Source organism: Glycine soja, chromosome 6 (assembly GCF_004193775.1).
Source record: "Glycine soja cultivar W05 chromosome 6, ASM419377v2, whole genome shotgun sequence".
NCBI classification, from domain to species: domain Eukaryota; kingdom Viridiplantae; phylum Streptophyta; class Magnoliopsida; order Fabales; family Fabaceae; genus Glycine; species Glycine soja.
The window spans coordinates 16789353-16801741 of NC_041007.1; the positions used below are offsets into that span (position 1 = coordinate 16789353).

Here is a 12389-nt window from a genome sequence, read left to right on the forward strand (position 1 = left end):
TCATAACTCTTCTTAGGCTTGATATAGTTTCTTGAATGAGCTTATCATTGTCTATTAAATCAAAATACATTTGTGTTTAAGACAAATCAAGTTAAAAATAGAACAAATTATGTCTTATCATTATTTTGATTAGATTCAAATAACTATAAAGGTTAAAAATTATGTCTTATGTGAGATCAAATTACAAATCTTGAATTTGCGTTTGGAGTTTCATACATAAGCATATATATGTTATGATCTGATGCAACATTTAAGAAAACATTTAAGACTTCTTTTAATACTCTATGTCTAAGATTCATTTTGCAGAACTACCTTATAAGACATTATCCTATGATCTGTTGAATCCTTAGAAGATTAAATGAAGTTCATCATGTTGAAGTTTGAAATAGTATCAAAAGGCGCACTCTGTTGTGACAGACTTGCTTTGACAAGAAGCAAGTGATTTTCCACTGAAGTGTTCTTCAAGGAAGCTAAAGAGAGTGGTTTTCTAGCATGAAGAAGACGTGTATTTAATTCAAGCATTAAAGTCCCCAATGGCCACGTCTTCATACACGAGCTCAAGTGAAGAATTTTATCCGTTTAAAGACAACAAATACTTGAAAAAGAAGACCTATAAATACCAGAAGCTTTGAAGAAATGAATACACAAACCTACATGCTATTATTTTGAATTCTTCTTGTAAAGTTTTTTGTATATTCTTTGTAAAGTTCAAACACTCTCAAAACACCTTGAACATCTTAAGAGAAAAAAACTAAGAGTTTAGATTGCATATTCGTCAGTGAGACAATTAAGAACTAGTTAGTGAACAACCAAACAACAAATCTTCTTATTTGTTTTAGAACTAGTAGTGACTTGGTAGGACAAAGAATATTGGGTTGCTTAAGCTTGGTGATAAACTTGGTTTGTAAGAGTCAAAAGTGGTAATGAAAAATACTTGTAACTTTTTTGAAGTTAGTAGAACTTTGTGATTTGACAAGAACTAGACGTAGTCTTAGTGAGAGAAATGAACCAATATAAAACTTCTTGTGTCTGATATTTATCTTTTTTCTATGTTTAACTGACCTTGGGTTTGAATTTGATTTTGTTTTTGAAAAACTTATTTTTACAAAATTTGTTTCGATCGTCTGATTGTGTCTGTTTGCAAAAATCAATTATCTGTCTTTCAAAGTTTTTTTTCAAACGATAACATTTGTCTTTGCAAAAAGGTTTAATTTTTTTTAAAATCACAATTCAACTCTATTTCTTATGGTATTTGTCTTTACATTGACAAGGTGAAAATAAGCAGGTCATAAATGATATGCAACAGAAGAAATTTATTGAAGAGAAGCTTAATTAGTTATTTCTCCTCCGTAAATTTCTTTTGTTGTATATCATTTAGCGCCCTGCTTATTTCCACTTCCTACATCTACATGATAAGTTTATTCTCTTTTTTAGTTACAATTCCTACAAGCAGACCAAGATATGTTTAAGGCCTTATGAACCAAATCAGAGATGAACCTAATAATTTGATCATCATCAACTTGGGGTCTGGAGCCACTTGAGATAACCTCTATCTTGACACAACTCATTTTTTGCTTGGTGCACCCCCAATATTTGTAAAGTCTCTGTTACCTTTTTCTTCTCAATTAATCTATTCTTATTTCCATTTTACTCTTTGACGTGGATGACCCTTTTGTGGATGGTGGCAATTCCAAAAAAGTCAGCACCAAACATGTTGTCCTTGATGTAGAACTCAACCTGGAATGTCAAGTGCTCCAGGGGAATCTTGAATTGGTGTTTATTATAGATTGATCAATCCGTAATATATTTTTAATATAGACTATTTAATATGTAATGCATTTTTTGTATTACAAATTTATCAATCCCTAATACATTTGTAATACGGATTGCTTAATCTGTAATATATTTTTTGTACTACGAATTACTCAATCCGTAATACAAAAAAAATACGTACTGATCAATCCATAATACAATTGTATTACATATTGATCAATCCATAATATATCGTAAAGGTGCTTAAAGTGAAGTCAAGTAGAGTTTAAGGTCACTCATTGAACATCTACAATATATTAAAAATTCCACAGCCAGATCTGAAACAAGATCTTCAATATCAGTATTTATTTTAGGTTGTATGACATTACTCAGAAATTATTATGTTAAAAATGAAGGGAGAAACGGACAAAAGAGTATTTGAGAACTTGAGGTTGAGTAATTTCCATTTTAGATCTAACTTGGCAAATTCTGGCGGTGAAAATGGATTTTACTTACTAAAGATTATTGTGAAGTAATTTCTGAAAATTCAAAACTGCTAAAAAAAATGAATTGCCACAAAATACAATACAATATAAATAAAATTAATGTCTAATCATTAATTAATGATGATATTAATTTGACAATAAGAGCTAAAGGAATTAACGGAATAAATATTCAGGATTAAGACCATACAAACTTGTTTTCAAGAATTAAAAATCAAAATTTTAATAAAAAAAATCTAGACTGCAATAACTAACCCTTTAAAATATATATGGTACGCATAAACAAATACTTTGAAACCCTAGATACTTATCCTTAATAGATCATAGCATGCACCAATCAGGAAGCGCGCGTTATTGTCATATGCCCTACTTTGACACGTCTCAATTCTTTCTATATATTTAGGCGTGTATGTGTGTGGTTGCACTCTTCGCCGGAAAAGGGAAAAGACAAAGTAAAACAAAGGGGATAGATATATAGCCCCGAAAGAGAAAAGTAAAAGGGGATAACGTGGGTATATTATTCTTTAGGTAGTAAAAGCATTTAAGAGAGTTGGAATTAATTTAGTTAATCTTGAAGTCAGCACATATAACAAGTCTCATGGATGATTTGTTTTATCTATGGAGTCAGCCCTCTTCGGCAGATATTTAAAAATAACAAGCCAAGGCAAGACAAAAGTAGTTCTAACAAGTAACAAGGTTAACATAAAATTCATTCTAAAATAATTAAAAAATGTATTAAAATACTAGTTTTAATCTTTTAATTGTGAGTTTTCTTTTATTTTATGTCAGATATCACGGATATCTTTTAATTTATTGGATCTTAGATTAATTTCACTCGTTGTATGTGACTCTTATTGTCTTAAAATTTTTTACATACGATAAAAATTAAATACATATTCTCTTATTAAATAAATCATTTTGATATATGTGAATGGTATAAATTCTTAAATGATTATGTTAAATCGTTAATCCCTTTGAGGTTTGTGAGTTTAAAATACTAGTTTTGAAGTTGAAGAATTATTCATGTAAAAGGAAAGGGTTAATCTGGTCATGAGCGGTGGCAAAAAGTTTGACCGTGAAACCCTAATTGGCTCCCATGTGACTCTTGCAATGTTCGAAAGTTCAACGATTCCACTTGGATAGTAGGCGGTGTCCGACCATTGCGGCTTCAACCCCTCTTTCACTTTCTCTGACATCTTTTCTCAAACGTTGAAGTTGAATTCTTCCACTTATTATACATATTTTCCAGTTTGAAACAATAGTTTACTCTTACAATGTCTTTCGTTGTTTTCTTTCTTTTAGTGCAACTGGATTGGTCCATGTTTGACATTTTAGTTGTACGTGTGTATCCGTGTTGGCTACCCTCGAGCTCTAATTAATAATTGTCTTCTTTTATTTTAATTTTTAATTGTTATTATTTTCAAGAGTCAAATACTTCATGCAGGTCCTCTCTATATTAACATAGGAAGAGGGGCCTTGTTTGCTGACCCAACAAGTAAGAAAGAAAGAAAGAAAGAAAGGAAAAGAAAAGCTCTCTTCTTTGAATATGGAGTTTGGTTCAGAAAGATCTGGTCATGAAGTCAAGGATGAGAAGAGAAGTGAATCTAGTGTTGGAGATGAAGAAGATCGTCGTGAACAAGAGATTGTTACGCAGGTGAAAATTATTTCTATGCTAATATCTAATATTAAGCACACCATGATGAGCTTTTAAACTTCACAAAATATCTATATCTTTCTTTCTATATGTTGAATTGACTCAGGGCTTTGTGAGTTTGGTGTTTGTGATTTGTTAATTAGTCAAAAGGTTTAAAAATAATTAATGAAACTGTTCTGATCTCGAAATTCTATTGTTTTTCAACATCTGCAATCCATCTTGTTAGCACTCGGATAATCAATTTCTAATTAATCTCAACATAAAATTATCATTTACACATGTTGAATCCATCCTTGTTGTTTAAACGTGCGGTTCAAACTGTTTATTTATTTATGCAATATAGTTAAACTTAATTCGATCATATATATATAAGCAAGGGTGCATGTGTGTTTTTAGGTTCTATTAAATCTACAGATAAAAACTAGCTAATTAATGAAATTATTTTGCGCATAGCCCTAATAGGTTGAAAATTTTTGGGATTTTGGTAGAAGATTATAAATTCATGTTGTGATAACTGCTTAATATGCTAAATTAACATGCATCATATATTCCTTTATGATATGATTAGAAAATTCATTGCAATTTGGATATATAATAATCTCTTTTTCAGTTTTGTATTTTCTATTGATGATTATGTATTATTTTCCGATAGCTTATAAGAAATTCCAAAAATTTGAGAATATTAAAAAGATAGTAGAGATCTAGTGATCTGTATTCTATTAAAAAGATAAATTGAATTTCTACTTTCTGCATATCTTTTTCTGTGTTTTTTACATGACTTGTTCTATCTATCTTATCATACTAGATCGATCTGCATGCACCAAAGTGCTTATCCTTAGCATATACACTAATATTTGATGATTGTTTGGTTTAATGAAAATTGAAGTCTGTTGAAAGTAATACACATGTCCACGCATATATACAATTCAACATATAGTCATTTTATTGGTTTATAGCTTCAAAAGAATTTCAATAATTAATCTGCGGCTTTGATAAGAGTTGACTCATGCATGTGCCGAGAAAGTTAGCATTGATGTTATTGATATCTAAAATATGACAATTCATTTGCACATGCAAAACTGAAAGATTCTCAGTTTCTTCCTATACCATAAAAGAAAGGGAAAAAAATTCTCAGGTTGTTAGTACTTGCATCATCATTGCATACACACTTTGCTCATTATTTCATTCCGCAATAATTGAATTCTAGTTTCCACCGGCATTAGAATGCAAGTACTCCCAAATTTCTTTCATTATGTGAAGAATAAGGAACTATAAGCCGTTGGTAAAACCCCAGTAATATACGTGCATAAAAGGGGAAAAGAAAAGAAAAAGTAACAAGAAAATTGCTTTTGTATATGCATATTAACTTTTTAATGTTTTTTGGGTATGCTTACAGGAGCCACCCCTGTCTACTACCGAAAGATCCACAGTGGAGGCTGGGCCAAATGCTTCTTCCCTAACCAAAAAGGAAGAGGTTAGTTTTTTCAATAATAATTATAATTATAATATTAGTTTGCCTTTTTCAATTCATTGGTCAAACTTTATATACAATTAAAAGCAACTAATTATAATTACAATGTACTCGTTTGAGTTTAACTAGAAGCAAGCTTCATTTTACAGTACATGATTGGGTTAATCTTATGAAAAGACAATCGTGCCCTTCTGTTAATTATGAATAATGTGTTTCAGCCTCTCTTTTATACACGTTATTCAACAACTCATGAGTTAATTGAAAAACATGACGAGTCATGTAGGAAAAAAATATAAAAAAAAACAATGACGAGTGAAAATGTGTTTTAAAAAACTGACTTTAAAAAAATCATGATTTAAATTTCAGTCCTGATATATTTTGGATGTAGGATGGGACTGTGTTTGCCCATAGTATAAAATACTATAAATTCTATATAAACAGTCGTATAGTACATATACACTTAAATGGTATTTTTAATTTTTTTCTTAATTAATCACTCTTTTTGCATTATATCATCTATTACATTTGTATTTCTCTGTTCTATGTCTTTTTTGTCTTCTCTTTTTTCTTCTTTACATCGCTCTATGTTTATTATTCATTTCAAGAATTGAAAAAGAAAAAAAAACGAAACAAAACACTTTTTTATAGTGTATGATTTGTCGTCTGACCTATGCATGGATGGTTGCTGCAGGCTGTTGATGAACTTGAAGTTGCCAAAGCCGAAATGGGTGAAGTGATGGAAGAAAACCAACGACTAAAGACGTGTTTGAACCGAATACTGAACGATTACCGCGCACTCCAAATGCAATTCCACAACATAGTTGAACAAGAGACAAAAGATTCTTCTGATCAGAAAGTGAACAACAACAATGACCAATATCAAATAGATGAATCAAACCTAGTTTCCCTCAGTCTTGGAAGACTTCCAACAAGAAACAATAATAAAGTCCCTAATAATAAACCATTGAAAGAGGAAGCAGAAAAAGAAGATAAAGAAGGCTTGTCCCTTGGATTAGACTGCAAATTTGAAACATCAAAATCTGGAATAAGCACAACTGAATATTTGCCAATTCATCAAAGCCCTAATAATAGTGTTGAAGAAGTGCCAAAGGAAGAAGCAGCTGGTGAGAGTTGGCAACCTGGCAAGGGAATAAAGACAGCTAGAGATGCTACAGGAGAGGATGAAGTTTCTCAACAAAATCCAGCAAAGAAAGCAAGGGTTTGTGTGAGGGCAAGATGTGACACTCCAACTGTAAATATCTCTTATCATTGTTCATTCCAATTGATATAAAATGCTATATATTCTTTGACATATATACTGATATATATATATATATTCTTGAAATTAACAGATGAACGATGGATGTCAATGGAGGAAATATGGACAGAAGATTTCAAAGGGAAATCCTTGCCCTCGAGCTTACTATCGTTGCACGGTTGCACCATCATGCCCAGTAAGAAAGCAGGTATCTATGACAGCTGGCACTCTTTGGATTTCAATTTGTAACAATTTTTATTTGATTTTCATTGCATTTATCTTCTTTTTTCTTATATTTATTTTTTAATATTTTCTTTTTTATTCGTATTTCTCTTTTTTCCATCTGCCCGAATTCTCTGTCATAGTTTATGTAGTATTTTCCTTTATATATTATTCCAGACTTATTTTCATGACAAAAAAAACTAATTTCAATTAAATTTCCCTCAACCTCTTTTTTATCATGAAATTAAAAGATGTGTAGAAGTAGTATAAAGACGGCATATGCATAAAAGAAATATGCTCTATGAATAACAATATAATGAAAAGTAAATACTATTTCATTTTAAAGAAAGTTTGCTACAAGAAATTTTTTAGGTTTTCAAAAATATGAAGTTAGAAATATGTTTAATTTGTTTCTTATGTTTGATTTATTTTTAAAACACGATATTCAGAAAACAATGTTTTCAATAAATGTTTTTTAATACATTTTTTACAAAAATTATGAGAAAGGTGAGACTCTAACTTTCTCAAATTAATTTTTTTATCATAATAAAATATTATATTACACTTATTAGATAATTTAATATGATAAATAATTAAATTTTATAATAAAATATTACATTAATCTTTAATTCATAGGACACTTATATAAATTGATATTCCTACAAATATCATGTGTTGTGTATTAAGTATATTAACTTACACTGTTCCTATATATGAAACATTTCAGGTGCAAAGATGTGCACAAGACATGTCCATATTATTCACCACCTACGAAGGCAACCACAACCACCCTCTTCCACTCTCAGCCACAGCCATGGCCTCCACCACTTCAGCAGCTGCATCCATGCTATTATCCGGCTCATCAACCTCACACTCCGGAACAAGGCCTTCCACAGCCATGACCACCGCAGATCTTCATGGAATGAACTTCTTCCTATCAGACGGTTCCAAATTATCAAAGCAATACTACCTGTCCCATCCTGCAGCACTCTCATCTTCACCTTCACACCCCACCATCACTCTTGACCTAACTTCCAATAATAATCCATCCTCATCATCTTCTGCTGCTCTTGTTAAATTCACTTCAAACTCAAACTACAATAACACACAAAGGTACCCTCTTTCCACAAGCTTAAACTTCAGTTCCTCAGAATCCAACAATGCAACAACTTCTTGGAGCAATAATGGGTTCCTCAGCTACAACAACACTCTACCATATAATAGCAATAGGAATGTGACAAATGTCCTTAGCAACATAAACCTTGGAAGACAACAACAACAACCAATGGAAAACATCTACAACTCCTACATGCAAAGGAACAACAATGTTCCAATCTCTCCACCACAACATTCTCTGCCAGATACCATAGCTGCAGCGACAAAAGTAATCACTGCAGACCCCAATTTTCAATCAGCTTTGGCAGCAGCACTTACAACAATTATTGGTTCTGGAAGCACTACTCAAGGAAACCATGGTGGTGCAGGGGAAAATCTGAGTCAGAAAATGAAATGGGGTGAACTGTTTCCTTCATCTTCTTCTGCATTACCTTCATCTTCAACAAAAGTCAATGGTTGTGCATCAAGCTTCTTGAACAAATCAGCCGCTAATACACAACCAGGAACAGCTTTGATGTTTCTTCAGCCACCTTTGCCTCTTTCTAGCCCCAAAAGCGCTTCTGGGTCTCCAGGAGATCATATAGACAAGAGAAATTGATTATTGGCATATTTGAAGAATGGATACCCTCTCACATACATATGGGAGATCATGTTTTTTCTGTATGGGAGGTCATGTTTAAATCGTGTGTTAATTTATTTATTTATTGTAGAATGGAAGATAGACACATGATTTTAATATGACCTTATCATGTTAAAGTTTGACTAGCTAGGTAGCAAAGTTGGCTTGCAATTGTGTAATTATGATGGATAAATAATTTAGAGAATGTAAAATTAAACAAGATTGCTGGACATAAAATTTCTCCTCTTGATTTAGTGATCATGTATATCACATTTTAATTAGTTGGTATGTTGATGAAGATAAGAAAATTGGTTTTCCTGTCTTTTACATTGTAACTTAAACTTGTGTTAATTTAGATACTTGCCCCAAATATATATATATATATATATATATATATATATATATATATATATATATATATATATATATATATATATATATATATATATGAAGTTCACACTTTCAATTTCAAAAATTATTGTATGAAAAAATAGTCTAACAATCTTATAGTAACATGATTTGTTAAATAAAATCCCAGTTCCGTATATTTGAATAATCCGTATTGTGCTCATACCTCATAATTTGTTTACTTTAGACGGTGTTTAGAACAAATGAAAATTAGATTATATCAATAATTAATTATATATATAATTGTTTGTATTTAAAAGATTTAAATATATTTTTATTCTTAAAAAAAATGGATTTTATATTTGGCTCCTAACTAATAGACTTTTTTTTACTTTTGTTCTCTAAAAACTTTTTAAATTTTACATTTGGTTCTAAATAAATTTTTCTTCTTGAATTTTGTTACTTGAAAAAAAAAATTATATTTTATCTTAACATTATGTTGACTCTAAAGAACCAAACAACAACTTACAAATAATTAAGAACCAACCAAATCTAAATTATAATGTGATATGCATCATTACTAAATAATAATTTAGATTTTGTTATTCGGTTCTTAATTATTTATAAGTCATGGAGTTTAATACAATACATTTTATTTTAGAACGAAGAAATTAAAAACAATGTCTTTGAAAAATACACTTATTAATTTCCACAACATTTTTTTTTCTCAATATTTCCGCAACATTGTATTTGTTCATAACATAGTTGGACCCAACCTAGCCAAATTGATTATTGAAGCAACCCATCCTACCTGTCTTCTTTTGTCATTCCTACTTAAAATAAAAATAATAAGGTGATTTTCAATCTGGGTCAACAATCAACATATATATATATATATATGCTGCTTTCCTTAATGAGAGTCTATTCAGAAATGGGGAAATAGCTTTCTGTTGTATTTATTAATGAATTTAAATTTTACATTAAATATTTTAAGAAAGGGGATGTAGCTCAAATGGTAGAGCGCCCGCTTTGCATGCGGGAGGTACAGGGTTCGATCCCCTGCATCTCCATCACATTGTTTATCAATTTTATTATTTTATATTTTATTTTGTCGGCTACTGTAACTGAATTATGATGCCCTTATCTTTCTCTCTCTACTTTTATTTTAACTTTCTTACTTCTTTTTTTTATATATAATTTTGTGCATTTATACTTTTTAAAATATTATATTTTTCAAATAATTGTCTTCGTAACATTATGAGTGAATTTTTAAAATTATCAAGAGCAACTTTAACAAAAATATCTTACTGCGGTATTAATCTTTTATTTTTACATGACTTTTCTCAAGAAAATTATGCATTAGAGGGGAAGGGGAAGCTTAATCAAAATAAGACATTTTTATTTTGTTGAATAATCAAAATAAGACATATTCACTCGAGAAAAGACAAATACATTTCAAACGTAATCAATATTAACTTTTCGTTGACTGCTATCAAATCCTAAATTAAATCAAATAAAAAAAATCGTCTGATAACGTAATATTTACAATTATTGAAATTTATTTGTGTGATACTACTGAATGTCTGAATATCACATCAACGATATAACCCAAAAACTAAAAAATATCCAAAAACAAAACATCATCGTCAAGCTATAAAAATATTTTAATCACAAAGATGATTGATTTTAATAATCAGGTGCAAACTATTTATGTGCTTTATTGATAATTAATATTTATCAAAAAAATTTGATTGGTTATTTTTAATATAATCTCTTCTTTTAATTAAATATTTTTCATTAACAAAATTTGAAATTAAAATCTTATTTAAGGCTACAAGTCGAGTTCTAAATGACTTGTTGGTATAAAGACGATTAATTAGAATCTAAAAACTGAAAGACAAAAACAACAATAAAAACATTAATTTTTTTGGGAAAAGTAACATAAATTATAAAATAAGACAGATACTAATCACTATTTTAAGAACATTAATTATTAATTAAAGAATAAAAATAAAACACAACAAGACAAAATCAGGCATGAAAACATTAGAGGAAGCTTTTAAAAAATTACAATAAAAATGATAATTTAATTTTTATACATTATTATACTATCAATCAAAGAAATCAAAGAAGCGTGACTTTTAAAGCTGTCTTATATTTTCAGAAATATTATAACGAAGAATGTTATTTTTTAGTATATTTAAAAAGATTATTAGTTACATTATAATATTTCTTGAATTTTTCTAAAAAATTTAAATATAAAATAAGTAAAATTAAAAGTTACAATTGTGATAGAAAATATTTTTTCATATTTCTCGAAATATTATAATTAAGAATATTTTTTTCTGAGGAAAAGATTTTTCCGATACCTAAAAATCTCTATTTTAGGGATTGAAGTCTTTTTGTTCACTAAAAAAAAGTAGAAGTTATAAGTGTGATAGGAAATAACTTTTCATATTTTCAAGAGAATATGATTTTTTTCCCCTTTGCACAAGAATAAAATTTTCCTTTTTTTACTGAATAATAAAATTTGCTCAAGACTTGAGAATCTAATTCTTTTAATAATAAATCATATTTGAAATCTTTTTTCATAATCTATTTTTAAAAGACTTGATCTTTTAATAAATACTATAAGCACGTGAATCAATTGACGTAAATTTTTTTAATTTAATTAATAATCTAGATTTGAGTGTTATATATGTATTTGTCTTAAATACTTATGGAATAATTTTGTTGAAATTAAATATAGTTTTCTAAAAATTAAATTTTATTTTGTTTAAATTGTGGAAATTATAAGAACATATTTTTAACTAAATTATATAAAAAATATATTTTGTTTAGGTAGTTACTTTTCTTAAAATTATAAAAAAAAGTATGTAATATTTTTAAAATTATAATTATCATTCAAATACTTTTATTTAAAAATATTTGAATAATTATTATTTAATTTTTTATATTTTAATTAATAATATAAGTTAAATTTACATTTCAAAATTATTATTATTATTTGCAGATCCAAATAATTGTGAAACTCTTATAAAATAATATTAAGTAAATTTGAGCTACAAAGATTGATTGAAATGAGAAAACTCATATCATTGACTTAATTATACTTATAATATATACTCTAGAAATATGAGTCTATAGTATGTATATTTAATTATGTGCTTGTGATTAATTTTAATTTTTTACAATAAAAGTCAGTGAAGACTCAAGAGGATCCAATTAAAAAAATTGAAAATGTGAGAGACCTAATTAAAAAAAATCAGGAACTTAATTAAAAAAAATTGATAGTGAGAACCCACATAATAGTTAAACAAAAAAATAAAATACTTTTTCTTTTAAGATATATTTAATTTGAATGAGTGTAAAAGGAAAATGACATGAATTAGAGTAGGATGTAAAAAGTTGGAAAACCCACACCAATTTTTAAATTTTGATCTGAT

General features: G+C 28.7%; 1 protein-coding gene and 1 non-coding gene across 2 annotated transcripts; both read left to right on the forward strand.

The window, feature by feature from the left end:
• Positions 1-3730: 3730 nt before the first annotated feature.
• Positions 3731-8853, forward strand: LOC114416520 (probable WRKY transcription factor 61). Its single transcript, XM_028381410.1, has 5 exons — positions 3731-3909; positions 5306-5383; positions 6072-6632; positions 6733-6846; positions 7588-8853. The coding sequence occupies exons 1-5, from the start codon at positions 3802-3804 to the stop codon at positions 8572-8574; spliced, it is 1848 nt and encodes a 615-aa protein (XP_028237211.1). The 5' UTR covers positions 3731-3801; the 3' UTR covers positions 8575-8853.
• A 1087-nt stretch (positions 8854-9940) lies between these two features.
• Positions 9941-10013, forward strand: TRNAA-UGC. Its single transcript has one exon. It is a non-coding gene; the product is annotated as a tRNA-Ala (tRNA).
• Positions 10014-12389: the final 2376 nt, after the last annotated feature.

Coding starts and splice junctions, on each gene's coding strand:
- LOC114416520 (XM_028381410.1), top strand. CDS start 3,802: ATGGAGTTTGGTTCAGAAAGATCTGGTCATGAAGTCAAGGATGAGAAG. Junction 3,910..5,305: donor AACAAGAGATTGTTACGCAG/GTGAAAATTATT, acceptor GTATGCTTACAG/GAGCCACCCCTGTCTACTAC. Junction 5,384..6,071: donor CCCTAACCAAAAAGGAAGAG/GTTAGTTTTTTC, acceptor TGGTTGCTGCAG/GCTGTTGATGAACTTGAAGT.